We start from the raw sequence: 15,124 nt of genomic DNA, 5'->3' as shown, positions 1-15,124 counted from the left end.
ACTTAACCAGGGGGAGGTCTTTGATCTAGGGTCCGTAATAAAAACCATAAAGTAGTCACATTGAATTAAGGTGGCAGGCAGCTTAGTTAGAAGAGGTACAGGCATCAGAGTCACTCCTACCAGGATTCTGATTAACTGTGATAGTTTGGCATGGTTTTTAAACCTGTCAGTTGTTTTACCTAGCTGTAAACACCAACTTCATTGAGTTTTGGTGACCATAAAATGAGATCATTCACGTAAAGTTTTTCGTGTAACTGACATTAAGTTCTCAACAAATGTTAGCTGTCATTAAAAAAATTATTTAGCAGGAATAAACTGCACCCAATTTCTAGTCACTTAGTTCACTGTAAGAGGAAGTTGAGAAGTTGCAGGTTTCAGCTTTGTCTCATGGTTGGTTCTGTGTTTGCAGGGGCATCTCTGTCTAGGATTCCTTTAGTGTTTTTGGTTTGGAAGAGTTAGAGGTTTTTTTCATGTAGGTATTTGGGGCTTTATTAATATATAGTAACACTTCAGAGTAATAGAACTTAACTGGGTATATATAACAGGTTCTTGTTCTGAATTTTCTCAGTAGCCTTCTAGAAGTAATGGAAGAGGCAACAGAGTAATTCAGAAATATAAGGGAAGAACAGTCAAGATTTTGGATTATTCTGAGGTTGGAGAATTAGCCCACCTCTGTGGGGAAGAGAATGAGAGAAATTGTCAGTCGGCCTTATAGAATTTTTCTCAGTTGATGTTATGCAAAGATTGTGAGACCCTGCCATGCCAAGCGAAGGAAGTCCAGAGTGTAAAGATGGTTGATGGTGAAATTTCGTTAGTTCCTAGCAGTATTTGAGAGGGAACAGATGAAACCAGAAACTGGTGTACTGCTTGTACTTGGGGGTGTGACTAGGAATTTTCACTGCCAGTGCCCAATTAAGAAATCTCCATTTCCAATAAGATTTCCTATGGTGATGGATAGATGGAAGATGAAGTGCAGTGGTTCTGAGATCTCATTTGGGTTTGAAAAATACTGTCAGATAGCGTAACAGTTTTGATACAATTCTCAAATTACTCTTGTTTTTCTCTGCAGACGTTGAAGAGTGGAGGTATTCAGGAACAGTGGCTCACAGACTTACATTATTGCTTCAATGTGTATATCACTGGGCATCCCCAGGGGCCCAGTGCACTGAGTACAGTCTATTGAGTACAGTAAGAGGCATCGTGGTACCTCCTGTTTGAAATGGTTTATTCACATCTAATTTTGAAGAGAGACTGATGTAATGTTTGTCATTAAAGCTGAACTTTTAAAGTAGTTGTTTATGAACCTTCCTTTGCACTAAGGTAGGAAAACATAGGCTGGCTTCTTGGACTAGTACATGATACTTGGTTACAGGTGGTTAGTGTATTTTGCATTTCATAGGAACTAAATATTTACAAAATACAGAGTGATAATACAGTACCTTCTATTACTTGCCAAGAAAGTAGCAGAATCTTTGTGTGGTCTCAGCTGCAGTTCATTCAGACAGCAACAGAAACCAGTTTTTTTATTTGGGAACGGTTGCCCTTATCCATCATGACATTCAGCTTCTCACTATGGAGTCCTATTATGTACAGCAGTTTTCTATCCCTGTGCAGGAGCAAGATTTCAAGATAGTGCTACAGTTGTTTGGGGTTTTCCTATACCTAAATGGTACTTGGTTTGATCTAGTTAATTCTTTTAAAATTACAAGCTAGATAGCAATTTTATTGACCCTTGTACAATGTTGGGGGAGGGTTAGGGGGTACCGACACCCTCCCCCCACCCTGGTAAAAAAATCCATGTATAAAATTTGATTCCCCTAAACCTTTACTGCCAATAGCATACTGTTGACCAGAAGCCTTACTGATAATCAGTTTACACATATTTTGTTATATGTATTAGATTCTAATTCTTAAAATAAAGCAAGCTAGAGAAAAGAACACATTTGCAGTACTATGGCTGTATTTATCGATACCATATGTATTTATTGGGGGGAAAAAAAAACATGTTCAGTGGATTCACACAAACCTGGTTGTTCAAGGGTCAACTGTATTCATTATTATAACTATGAAATAATTTTTTACAGTTTGCTAATTAACATTTTATTGCTTAATCTCTTACTGTCAGGACAGGGGGGGCAGTAATTTTAAGAAAATGGAAGTGGTCCTAGAAATATTTGAGCCTAGTATGTCACCGTTTCATCCTTCTGTTTACATTCCTAACTTTGCTCTTAAAAATGTGAAAAAGCCTACGATCACTGGATTGTATTTATGCCAGGTGTTCTTAGAGTTAAAATGTGTGTAGTTTTAGGACAGTTTTCCCAGCCAGTAGGAATGGCATTTTGACAAGATTGCTCACCTGTACAGGTCAGGCAGAAAATACAAGAAAATGGTAAGGCCTGAAGTGGTGGTACCTTCTGTGTGAATGGTCTGGTCTGTAAACCTCCCCAGCTGATTCCTCGCTGCTGTGATACTGCTGCTGGTGCTCAGCAGCAACCTGAGGCCTTCGGAGGCTAACACGGGAACTGTAAAATGCAAGGAATCAACAGAGTGCCTATTACGGTCTTAGACAGCACAAGCAGGGGGAGTGGGAGAGGGACAAGTAGACTCCCTGCTGAGCAGGAGCCTGATAAGGGGCTCAATCCCAGGACTTGGGAGATCGTGACTCGAGCAAAAGGCAAACGCTTGACTGACTGAGCCACCCAGGTGCCCCAAGATTTATATATTTGAGAGAGAGTGAGGGTGTGGCGGGAGGGGAGGGGCAAGAGGGAAGGGGAGAGAATCTCCAGCAGACTCCCCCCTGCGTATGGAGCCCAATGCAGCTCCCGGAGATCGTGACCTCAGCCGAAGGCAGATGCTTAAGCGACAGAGCCACCCAGGTGCCCCTTGTCTTAACAATTCTTAAATGTAAATTCTGGGTCATGATTCTGGTCTAAAATTTAAAACTGATAATGCTGGAATAAGATGAGATTGGAGAAAAGTAGTGAAATGAAGATGGCTGCTATATAACAGGCTCCTCCCCACCCATCTCATCTAGGTTCTTTACCAGGGCCAAAAACCCAGGGCTGCCCCAGCTGGCTGGCAGAAATCTCATGTTAGTGCTCATCATGTTCTGAGTTTTACTCAGACTTTACTGTTAATTATAAGTTGTTCTTTACAGCCGTACTGACTGAATGGAAGGTAGACGGCCAGGAAGCTTTCCACAGGCACAGTGTACCGTGGTCCTTGTAGCACAAGCTAAAGAACAGAGAGAGAACATCCGGATATGGTCATTCAGTTGTTACCATGTTTTCAGCCTAAGGCTTTAGGCCTGAGGATTAATACTGTCTCAAGACGTAAAAGATAATCAGCAGAGAATCAGAACTCTGCACTAGCTATTCCAGCTACCCCGGACACAGTCTTCCTCCAGAGGTGGTCGAAGCTTTATTTTGGATTTTGATTGAGGAGCTGATTGCAGGTTATAAGAAAAATTCTTTGATCTTCCACTGTTCTCAAGGAGGTGTATACACGGCAAGTTGCTCACTGTTAAAAGCAAATATCAGAGTTAATCAGGTTATTAATTTTAATACCGAAGAGTTCATTACTGGTGAGGAAGAAGGATTTAGATATGGGCTATCCATGGGGCTGGTAAGGTGATGGCCAGTTTGTCAGAGAGACAGGAGGACTTAGTAGCCTCACATTTTCCAACATCCTCCAAGATACATGACCTCTCTTAAAGGAAGAACCTTGACTGGAAGGGGCCAGGTGCTTGAGCTGTGACTGGGACCTAGGTCTTCAGTCTGTCTGGAATAACTGGTATAGCTTTCTCTGTGCTTTTAACATACAACAACGCAAACTTACATATACATAGCTTAACTTTCCATGGGCCACACAGTGGGCTATAGTCCATTGTAGAAAATAGGCTTGTTTGAAAACTATCTTTAAAGATGATAGTCTTGATAGGCATATCAGTCTTGAAATGTAATTTTTTAGGCCTTCTTAAGATGCCGCAGTTGGAAAACTGATGGATTCAACCCTATCATTTGACAAATGAGGATGCTGAGGCCCCAAATGGTCAAGAGAACTTGTTGAGGCCATATTGCTATCTGTTGCTCCTAACTTTCTGTGGAGCAAAGAAGCGAACATGAAAGGGGAGTAGTTTATAATATATATATATTTTAAATTTATTTATTCGACAGAGAGAGAAGCGAGAGAGGGAATACAAGCAGGGGGAGTGGGAGAGGGAGAAGCAGGCTTCCCACTGAGCAGGGAGCCCGATGCAGGGCTCGAACCCAGGACCCCCTGGGATCATGACCTGAGCCAAAGGCAGCCGCTTAACAACTGAGCCACCCAGGTGCCCCAGAAAGGGGAGTAGTTTAAAAAGTTACATGTCTTGCTATTTCTCTCCTGGTTTTATTACTGTTAAAGTTCTTTCACAGTGAACTACTGCTCTGGAACTCTGGATACAGTAAAGGCAGCCAAAAACAATCTTGAGTTACTTGCATACCCTTCTGTGGGTGGGCAGGAATGCTGCATTCATACAAGGGGGTTATCAGTACCAGTAATCCCTTGAGCCATGGTTATTCCATTCATTGGAATGGATTTTCTAAAGGTAGTTCTTTTATATTTAAAAAGATGAGCCCCCCAAATTTAGGAGATTACATATGTATATAAAAATATATATATAAGTGCTCTGATCAGTATTATGCCACTATGTTGTAGGTGGTATGCAGGGGTCGCTGTTGAAGGACTGGAGAGAACAGGGATTGTGAAGTCTCCCAAATGCATGTGGAGAAACAGTCCAGGGACGCTATATATATACTTTGTGATATCTAGCTGACTTTCTGCTTCCTCTTTAAAGAGGTAAAGGCACTACTAAATCCTCTCCCTACATTGGAGGACGGGAACAACAATTTTCACTCAAATATTTGAACACCTACTATGTGCCAAATAATTTTCTACGATTGAACAGGACAGTGAACATATCAGAAGATCCTTAACCCCATGGAATTCTCAAAGTGAAAAAATGAACTGACATTTTTATTCATGGAGAAGACCAAGATTAATGTTAGCTTCTTGGTTCAGTTTGGCATCTGTGATACTACACTGCAGAAATCTCTGTGCCCATTCCCATGGAAATTATTCATAGACATGTTTTGTGTATAAAACACAAACTAGTTAGCCCTGACAATCAGCTTGATTCACTGGTTAATGCTTAATGTGGATGGGTGGACCTAACAAAACCTTGTGTTCCCCCAAGTTTAGGTTAGGAAAAGATTTTCTTCAGTCCTTGTCTGTTTTCAAGCCAGTCAGAATTAGATATGTAGGACAAACAAGCTATTTATGTGAAATCCCAAGAAACCACTAAGTATTTGTATTTGTTTATTCTGCACTTTAATTAAAAAACATTTTGTGCTTCTAAAGCCCTTCATTTTTTAAGATTTCTGATAGTCCTGGATTTTTCTCTTGAGACAAAGTACAAAATTGTTCTGATTATCTAAATGCTACTTCTCTGGTAGTTCCATTTAACCATGGTTTTTGGAACTAATTTTCAGTTCATTCGAGTATAATAAAAGTTTTCTTTTTTACATGGATACTTTCAAAGGAATCAAGGTCTACAGTTGTAACTACCCTACCCACTACTCCCTGATCAGCCTGCCTATATTACACGAGTTGCCCAACTCTTATTAAAGATTGGGCAGTAATTACTCTGTCCCCCACCTCCAGGTTTTCTCCCCATCAAAAACTAAATGAATGTTAAAGTTCATGCTGACAGTCATTGTTCACCTTCCCAGCTGCACTCTGTTCCTGCAGGATGACTAGATTGGCAAAGGTGGGGGGACTGTGTTGCCATAGCCACCCATGAGCAGCACTGGATCTGACATTAACTGCTGACAGCACTGAACTTATCACCCAAATTTAATGCTGGTGTGAATGAAGGGGGCCCTGAGTAAAACACTCTTGTCTTATGGCTGAAAAGAAAGTTCCCTGAGCTTCTGTATGAGTGAAATTATGCACAGTGAAGCCTGAGCAGGACATGTTATTAAATATTAAATGTCCTCCTCACAGGGCCATGAAAGGCAAAAGCCAGAATTTGTGGTTAAGGAACTTCTCAACTTTGAGAAGGAGATGAATCTTAATGTGAAACCAATATGGAGCAAGAATTCCCCAAGGTCTTACTTTGAAGAATGACAGTATTTTCATTTCCCTTTTCCTTTATGTGAACAAGTATGTAAAAGTGATCAATAATCGGTCCCATTTATTGACTCTACTGTAGGTAATGTTAACAATAACTTGTGGTTGTGAAAATAACTTGCCTCTTATGGAGACATGTTGACTGCAGTAATAATTCCATGAAAGGGGAATGAAAAATATGCACACCTCAAATCAAATGACCATTGGAAACCCCTGGCAATCTGTTGTATTATCTTCCACCTTTGGGGATGAAACAAGGCAAATGCTTCCCCACATCATCTCCCCAATCTGTTTTGCCAGTGCATTGGCTACCTTACCTGAATTGAGACGTAGCACAGAATGAGCTCTGGAAGATCTTGTGGGATGAGGTACTTTCCCTTCTTGAGAACAACCTGAAATCAACCAGCAATGATCATTTCTCTCTGACCATGACAGCTACAGCCTAACCAAGTTCTAAATTCCTTATTGAGGTAAAGGCTTGAGCTTGTTGGAATCTGCCAAGATAAATTAGGTATGGTGTGGAAATACCATGTAGGCCAAGGGTAAGGTCCTGAAATTTTGCTGCCTGGGCTGCAGGTCTGTTCCTAAAGGTGCCTTGGCTCAACGTTTTTCTTTTGGGGAGCTAGCCAGGCTTGTTCTCTGCTGAGTTTATTTGGAGGGGCTTTTTCCAGAGCTGAAAATGTCTCAATTTAAAACAGCTCATCTGCTGAATAAGTATTTACTGTAGTGCATGGGTCTGGGGCATTCCCACAGAAGGGCAACCCTGTACTATCTTAGCATCAGAAAAGTCAAAGTGAGGCAGACAGGGTCTTCCTGCTCCTGGAGCCCCCCTCCAAATGGGTAATGTAAGGGGAAGTCCCAAGCAGTGGTCTGGAGGAGTTGAAAGGATGAGGCTTTCAGTAATGAAGGCCAGCAGACCTCTTGGCTGGAAGGCTCTCTGGGTTGAGATGTCAGAATGCATCGTGAAACCAATTCTGACCCAGAATTGCTGGAGGGGAGGCATTAAATGTGGGTGCTGAGGATTCTCTTGGTGCCTAGCAGTAGAACAGGAAAGTTCCTACCTGAATGGAGGTTTGCCCATTGTAATTAAATGCCATTTCAGATACTGATGCAACACTCGGGGGTGCTTGTCAACTACAGAGTGCCCGAAGGACAATTACCGTAGATTTGCTTGAGTACCGAGTGCCTGGTGGACTTTGTGCCTGAGCTGCTCTTGGGTGAACTCTTGGTGGTCCTGGTTACTGCAGTGGTTTTTGGGGGGGTTAGTTCCAGTTCCTTCCTCCAAATTTGGAGCAGCAGTGCCAGGCACTCTTGGTTCCATCTGTCCACATCTCTGGCTCCAAGCTCCTTCATCTGCAGAAGGTGGGACAGGTGCTTCTTAAGCTGGTAGCTGGTGGGTCAGAAAAGGGGAGAGGCTTTAAGATCACAGTACTGTGAAACTTAAGTTTCCTTAACGTTCCTGGAAGCTATAGGAATAGTGCTTGCTCAACTGGGAGATTCATTTAAGCTCCCATTCCTACTTTATAGTGGCCGTATGTTTAATGTTGATTTTAAAATCATCAGACACTTCTGAACTAGGAATTCAGTCTGCCTTCAAGGTCGGTCAGGCCGATGTGTAAACAAGTAAGTGCAGTATGAGGAGTACTATGCAAGAATGAGGAGCTAGATGACATGGGATAATGTGGGACTGAAAAATTGGTGGTGGTCTGGTAAGGCTTTACAAGGCTGGTGTTTGTGCTGGGTTTTAAAGGATGCATAGGAGCTTACTAGGCAGAGAAGGGTACTCTGGGCAGCAGAACTGGCATAAGCAGAGGTGTGGGCATAGGTGCCAGGAAAATCAGTAATGAGATGTATATAAAGCACTGTGTATTTGGTGAAGGAAGAATGGAATGCTATGCTAAACTGTGGAAGGAGCCAACATTTGTTCGGAGCCTGTTACATATCAGGCATTTTCCTTATGATTAAACCGAAAATAAATCCATGAGGCAGACATGATGAGTCTGATAAAGGCTGAGTAGATGGGATGTTAAGAAGATTGTTCCTGACTTGGCTTCCTCTTACAAGAACAACAATTAACTATTCACAGATAAGACACTATGGAGAAAGTCCTAGAACATGGGAGTGAGGCTGCAGCCCCTTGCACCACAGAGACCAAACACACTGCATTAGGACATGAGGAACAGCTACATGCTGACTGTACTACCCCTCCACCAGGCTGGTGTAGCACCACACCAAAATGTCTGCCCTGAGCCTTTGTACGGTTCCTCAAATGGGAAAAGAGAACCCAGGGTGGAATCCAGCTCCCCCACCACCAGCATTGTGGGTCACTTCCTGGGAGCCCCCATGCTGGTCTCACCCATGGGGATTGCCAAGGAATTGGTAGGGCTTGACCACTGGGAATCTGACTGATGGAGAAGGGAAGAGCTTAAAGCAACCAGCACGTGGATCTTGGCAGATCAAGTTCCTACCTGCAGTGCCCAAGTAGTAGTCCCAACCTTTAATTTTGCTCATCTGCAGAGCCAAAACAGAGGTGCAATCTGACCAGGGAACACAGCAGGGTGCCTGATTGGGGTCTTCAAAGAGCCCTGCTAACCTTGCAGTCTGGTCTGCTTCAGCTCAGGCAGGGGAGCTGAGGCATAGCCTGGACCACACATGAGTGTAGCTCCTGGCCCTGCCTGATCAAAGCCTGGCCAGAACACCTAGAAAGCTGAATAGCCCTGCAACACTCAAGCAGGGAGGTGCAGCGGGCAGAGCTGATTATTTGCAGAGCAAAGATAGTGGCTCTGTATAGCCAGAGAGCTTGAGTCAACCACATAGAGCTTTTTAGGCCTTTGAGCCAGTTCTCCAGCTCTGCATGGGCAGGGAAGGTAATTCATAGCCCTAGCCATTGCTGAATATAGCCTTCAGCCCATCTGACCAGGAAACCTAGCCAAAGCACACAGGAAGCTATGTAGCCCATCCAACAGCCCTTCTTACAGTGGCATTTAAACAGAAAGCACAGCCTAGCTCTTTCCTGTCTGCAGAGCAAAATTGGTGGCCCCATCTGGCCAGCAAATCAATGTACAATCTTACTGAGTCTCCAAACAAGCTGTGCAGGCCTCAGGGCCTGTCCTGCTGCCCTGCCAATTCAGGGAAGTGAATTCATCGCCCCACCAACTGCTAAGTCTAGTACCCAGCCAGCCAACCATCTAGTAAGCCTGACCAGAAACCCCAGGCAACCGCACAGCCCCTCCTAAAGCCTCACTTGGGCAGAGAACCAACCCAGCAATCCTATCCAACTGTTCTCAGGCAGCAGCACACACTCAGAGGTTTCCTTGACCCAAAATAGACTGTTCTAATAGCAAGTTCCACTGCCCAAGGATGTTACTAGTAGACATGTCCAGAAACCCAAACTGAGCTGCCTGGGAAGAACGGTCTTGGCTAAAGCAAACCTGTAAAGTCTGGAAGAGAAGACCACCTACTCAACAACATGAGGAATCAAGACTCAAAAAATCAGGTAAACATGACACTGCCAAAAGAAACTTATAGTAAAGCTCTGATAATTAACCCTAAATAAACAGAGATCTAGGAATTGTTATACAAAAAATTCAGAACCCCCTTAAAGAAGTTTAGGAACTACAAGAATGCACAGACAACCAGATGAAATTGGCAAGATAATGCATGAACAAAATGAGAAGTTCAACAACAAAAACCATTAAAAAATCCTAGAGCTGAGAAATACAGGTCTGAAAAATTCAATAGAGAGCTTCAAAGGCAGACTTGACCATGTAGAAGAAAGAATCAGTGACCTAGAAGACAGGACATTTGAAATTATCTAGTCAGAGGAGCAAAATGAAGAGCATAACTGCATTATGGGAATTCCAGAAGAGAAAGAGAATGAGACAGAAAATATATTTAAAGAAGGGCTGAAAGTTTCCCAAACCTGGAGAAAGAAAGGAGTATCTAGATCCATAAACCCCAAAGAACTCTAGAACCTATAATGCTACCCTGAGACACATTATATTGTCAAAAGTCAAATTCTGAAATAAGCTAAAGAAGTTACATATATTAACAACTTCCATAAGACTATGAATGCATTTCTCAACAAAAACTTTTCGGGCCTGGAAAGAACAGGATGATATATTCAAAATATGAAAGGAAAAAACTGTCAAGAATTCTATAGCTGGCAAAGCTGTCCTTCAGAAATGGAGAGATAAAGAACAAACTAAAACAAGGAATCCATAATCACTAGACCTTCCTTATAAGAAATGCTAAAGGGAATTGAGTGGAAGTAAAAGGATGCTAATTAACATCATAAATAAGAAAGTAGTGGAGCACCTGGGTGGCTCAGTTGTTAAGCGTCTGCCTTCGGCTAAGGTTATCCCAGGCTCCTGGGATCGAGCCCCGCATCAGGCTCCCTGCTCGGCGGGAAGCCTGCTTCTCCCTCTCCCACTCCCCCTGCTTGTGTTCCCTCTCTCACTGTCTCTCTGTCAAATAAAATCTTTTATTTTATTTTTTTTTAAAGATTTATTTATTTATTTATTTGACAGAGAGAGAGAGACAGCTAGAGAGGGAACACAAGCAGGGGGAGTGGGAGTGGGAGAGGGAGAAGCAGGCTTCCCGCTGAGCAGGGAGCCCGATGCGGGGCTCGATCCCAGGACCCTGGGATCATGACCTGAGCCAAAGGCAGACGCTTAACGACTGAGCCACCCAGGCGCCCCTCAAATAAAATCTTAAAAAAAGAAAAAGTAGCATAAAACTCACTGGTAATGGTAAACATATAGTCAGAATTAGAATTTATAATATGATAACGGTTGTGCATAATGTACTTCAACTCCAGTGTAAAAGTTTAAAAACTTAGGGGCACCTGGGTGGTGCAGTCTGACTCTTGGTTTCGACTCAGATCATAATCTCAGGGTCATGAGACTGAGCCCTGAGTTGGGCTGTGTTCAGTGTGAAGTCTGCTTAAGACTCTCCCTTTCCCTCTTCCACCCCCCACCCCACAATCTCTAAAATAAAATTTTTTAAAGTAAAAAGTTTAAAAACTTAAAAATACAATGACAGTAGTCTGTTATTGGATATACAATATAAAAAATATGTAAACTTCAACATCAATAAGCTAACGTGTGTGGGTGAAAGTATAAAGTTTAGGAGTGCTATTGAAGTTAAGTTGTTATCAGTTTGGGTGTTACAACTAGAAGATGTTTTTTTAACAAGGGAAAAACCTGTGCTAATCACACAAAAGAACATGATAAAGAACCATACAGATAACAAAAGACCTCAGAACACACACAAGACAGGATAAGAAACAAGGTGAAACAGTTTTACAAAGTAGCCAGAAAACAGTTAACAAAATTACAATAGTAAGTCCTTATTTATCAATGATTAAATATAAATGAATTAAATCCTCCAAAAGATATAGAATGGATGAATGGATTGGAAAAAAAAAAGATCCAATGATATGCTGCCTCAGAGTGAAGGGATGGAAAAAGATATTTCAAGCAAATGATAACAAAAAAGCACGGGTAGCTATATCAGAAAGAACAGACTTCTAAAAATGGTAAAAAGAGACAAGGCCATTATATAATGATAGTAAGGTCGATCCATCAAGAAGATATATTTGTAAATATTTATGCGCCCAACGTTGGAGCACCTAAATACATAAAAGCAAAAACAGCTAACAGCAGAAATAAACAGCAATACAATGATAGCTGAGAACTTCAATACCCCACACTCAACAATGGATAGATCATCCAGATAGAGCATCAATAAAGGAAAAGAGGGCGCCTGGGTGGCTCAACCATTAAGTGTCTGCTTTCGGCTCAGGTCATGATCCCGGGGTCCTAGGATCGAGCCCCACATCAGGCTCCCTGCTCGGTGGGAAGCCTGCTTCTCCCTCTCCCACACCCCGTTTGTGTTCCTCTCTTGCTGTCTCTGTCAAATAAATAAATATTAAAAAGGATTTGAATAACACTATAGATCAATTTGACCTGACATATAGAACATTCCATCCAACAACAGCAGAATAGACATTCTTCTCTAGCACACATGGGGCATTTCCTAGGAGAGACCATATCTTAGGTCTCAAAACAAGTGTTGGCAAATTCAAGAAGACTGGAACCATACCAAGTATCTTCTTTGACTACAGTGGTATGAAACTAGAAATCAGTAGTAGGAGGAAAACTGGAAAATTCACAAATAACATGGAAATTAACATTTTCCTGAGCTACCAATGGACCAAAGAAATCAAAGGGAAAATAAAGTATCTTGAGGCAAACAAAAAATGGAAATACAACACACCAAAACTTAATGGAATGCAGCAACGAGTTTTAAGAGGGAACTTCATAGCAATAAATGCCTATGTTAAGAAGCAAGAAAGAGCTCAAATAGATAAGTTACTCCTACACTTTAAGAAAGTAGGAAAAGAACAAAGCCCAAAGTTACAGAAAGAAGGAAATAATAAAGATTGGAGAAGAAATAAATGAAATAGCAGGAAAATAGAGAAGATTAACAAAACTAAGAGTTGGTTCTTTGAGAAAAAAAGTTGACAAACCTTTAGCTAGACTAACCAAGGAAAGAAGAGATGATGCAAGTCAACAAAATTATGATGAAAAGAGACATTACAACTGATAAGATAGAAAGGCAATGGACCATAAGACACTACTATGAACAACTATACAACAAAGTGGACAACCTAGAAGAAATGGAAGTTATTAGAAACATACAACCTACCAACACTGAGTCAAGAAGAAATAGAAAATGTGAATAGACCAATTACTAGTAAGAAGATTGAATCAGTAATCAAAAACCTCCCAATGAAGAAAAGCTCAGGACCAGATGGCTGGTGAATTTTACCAAACATTTAAAGAATTAATGTTAGGGCACCTGCAGGCCTAGTCAGTAGAACATGTGACTCTTGATCTTGGGGTTGTAGGTTCAAGCCCCATGTTGGATATAAAGATTGCTTAAAAAAAAAAAAAAATGCCAACCCTCTTAAAACCCTTCCCAAAGAAAAAGTAGAGAACACTCCCAAACTCATTTTATTAAGGCCAGCATTACCCTGATACCAAAGACAGAAAAGGACACTACAAGCCAATACTCTTAATGAATATAGATGCAAAAATTCTCAATAAAATAGCAGGAACTGAATTCACCAGCACATTAAACGGATTATTCACCATGACTGAGTGGGATTTACCCCTGAAATGAAAAGATAGTTCAACATACATAAAATCAAAGTGCTACATCACATTAATAGAATGAAAGAAAAACATCTCAATAGAAGCGGAAAAAGCATTTTACAAAATTATACAAAAATCAGTGGCATTTCTATACACTAACAACAAATTATCTGAAAAAGTAATAAAATGATCCCATTTATAATAGCATCAAAAACAATAAAATAGGAATAAATTCAACTAAAGAGATGAAAGATCTCTACACTGAAAACTACAGAACACTGATGAAATAAATTGAAGAAACAAATAATTGGAAACTGTGTGTTCTTGGATTGGAAGAATATTATTAAAACATCCATAGTACCCAAAACCATCTATAGATTAGTACAATCCCTATCAAGATTCCAATGGCATTTTTTACAGAAGTAGGAAAATACAATTCTAAAATTTATATGGAACTATAAAGGACCCCAAGTAGCCAAAGCAATCCTGAGAAAGAACAAAGGGAGAAGCATCATACTTCCTGATTTCAAGCTATATTATAAAGTTATAATAATCAAAACAGTATGGTACCCACCTAAAAACAGATGCCTGGACCAATGGAAGAGAATTAAGAGCCCAGAAATAAACCCATGCATACAAGGTCAACTATATTTGACCAGGGAGCCAACCATACTCAATGGAGAAAAGACAATTGTTTAATAGATGGTGCTGGAAAAATTGGATATTCATGTGTAAAAGAATGAAACAAGACCCTTATCTTACACCACTCACAAAAATTAACTAGAAATGGATTAAAAAGACCTAAATGTAAGATCAGAAATTCCTAAAAGAAAACTCAGGGGAAAAAGCTCCCTGACAGATGTCTTGCCAATGGTTTTTTTGGACATGATCCAAAAAACACAAAATAAACAAGCAGAACTACAAAGTAAAAAGCTTAAGCACAGTGAAATAAATGATCTACAAAATGAAAAGACAATCTGTGGAATGGGAAAAAAATATTTACAAATCATATATCTGATAAAGAGGTTATTATCTAAAAAACAGAGAACTCCTACAACTAAATAGCAAAAAATCCCAAATGATCCATTGAAAAGAAGGGGCAAAGGACCTGAATAGACATTTTTCCAAAGAAGATACATGAATGGCTAACAGGTACATGAGAAGGTGCTCAACATCATTAATCCTAGGGGAAATTAAAATCAAAACCACAATGAGAAATCACATCATGGCCACGATGGAAAACCGTATGGATTTTCCTCAAAAAACTAAAAATGGAACTACGTATGATACATCAATTCCACTTCTGGGATCTATGTTGAGATATTTGCATCCCCAGGTTCACTTTAGCACTATTTACAATAACCAAGATATGGATACATCCCTAAGTTGTCCATCCATGGATGAATGGATAAAGAAATTGTGGTATATATACAATAGCCATAAAAAATGAAATCCTGCCATTTGTGACAACATGGATGGACCTTGAGGGAATTATGCTAAGTGAAATAAGCCAGAGAAAGAGATATACTGTATGATTTCACTTATATGTAGAATCTTAAAAAAAAATCAGATTTGTGGTTACCAGAGGTAGGGGGTGAGGGGAGGAGGAATTTGGTGATCAAAAGATACAAACTTCCAGTTATGAGATAAGTACTGGGGATATAACGTACAACATGATGGCTATAGGTAACACTGCTCTATGGTATATATAAAAGTTGAGAGCATCCTACCTAAGTTCTCATGGCAAGGAAAAAAACCAGTTTGTTTCCCCTGCTTTTTATTTTTTATTTTTT

The 15,124-nt window shown here is 40.6% G+C and overlaps 2 protein-coding genes across 10 annotated transcripts in view; one reads left to right on the top strand and one right to left on the bottom strand.

The window, feature by feature from the left end:
• The window catches only part of TEX10 (testis expressed 10), a 103,834-nt gene that overhangs the window by 59,917 nt on the left and 28,793 nt on the right, over positions 1–15,124 (top strand). For 4 of the 6 annotated variants that reach the window (XR_010407934.1, XM_045882786.3, XM_064580117.1 and 1 more), the window contains one exon: positions 1,070–1,291. The exons of the other annotated variants lie outside the window; for them this stretch is intronic. Coding sequence is in view for 3 of the 4 variants with exons in the window: in XM_045882786.3 (XP_045738742.1) it covers positions 1,070–1,183 (114 nt within the window). In the remaining variant the exon portion in view is untranslated. Of the gene's footprint in view, positions 1–1,069; positions 1,292–15,124 lie in introns of those variants that run through there. 6 annotated transcript variants of the gene reach the window in all.
• The window catches only part of INVS (inversin), a 160,955-nt gene continuing 147,789 nt past the window's right edge, over positions 1,959–15,124 (bottom strand). For 3 of the 4 annotated variants that reach the window (XM_064580113.1, XM_064580116.1, XM_064580115.1), the window contains 3 exons: positions 7,332–7,561; positions 6,489–6,563; positions 1,959–3,519 (listed from right to left, as the gene is read on the bottom strand). In XM_064580113.1, the coding sequence (XP_064436183.1) occupies positions 3,368–3,519; positions 6,489–6,563; positions 7,332–7,561 (457 nt within the window). In that variant the 3' untranslated portion in view covers positions 1,959–3,367. Of the gene's footprint in view, positions 3,520–6,488; positions 6,564–7,331; positions 7,562–15,124 lie in introns of those variants that run through there. The other variant, XM_064580114.1, reaches the window with a different exon arrangement.

The sequence above is a fragment of the Mirounga angustirostris genome, unplaced genomic scaffold (genome assembly GCF_029215605.1).
Source record: "Mirounga angustirostris isolate CCGP_5_RB_7025 unplaced genomic scaffold, mMirAng1.0.hap1 SCAF_15, whole genome shotgun sequence".
Classification (NCBI taxonomy): domain Eukaryota; kingdom Metazoa; phylum Chordata; class Mammalia; order Carnivora; family Phocidae; genus Mirounga; species Mirounga angustirostris.
The sequence above is the reverse complement of the archived record's forward strand: the minus strand, read 5'-3'. Positions and strand labels throughout refer to the sequence as shown.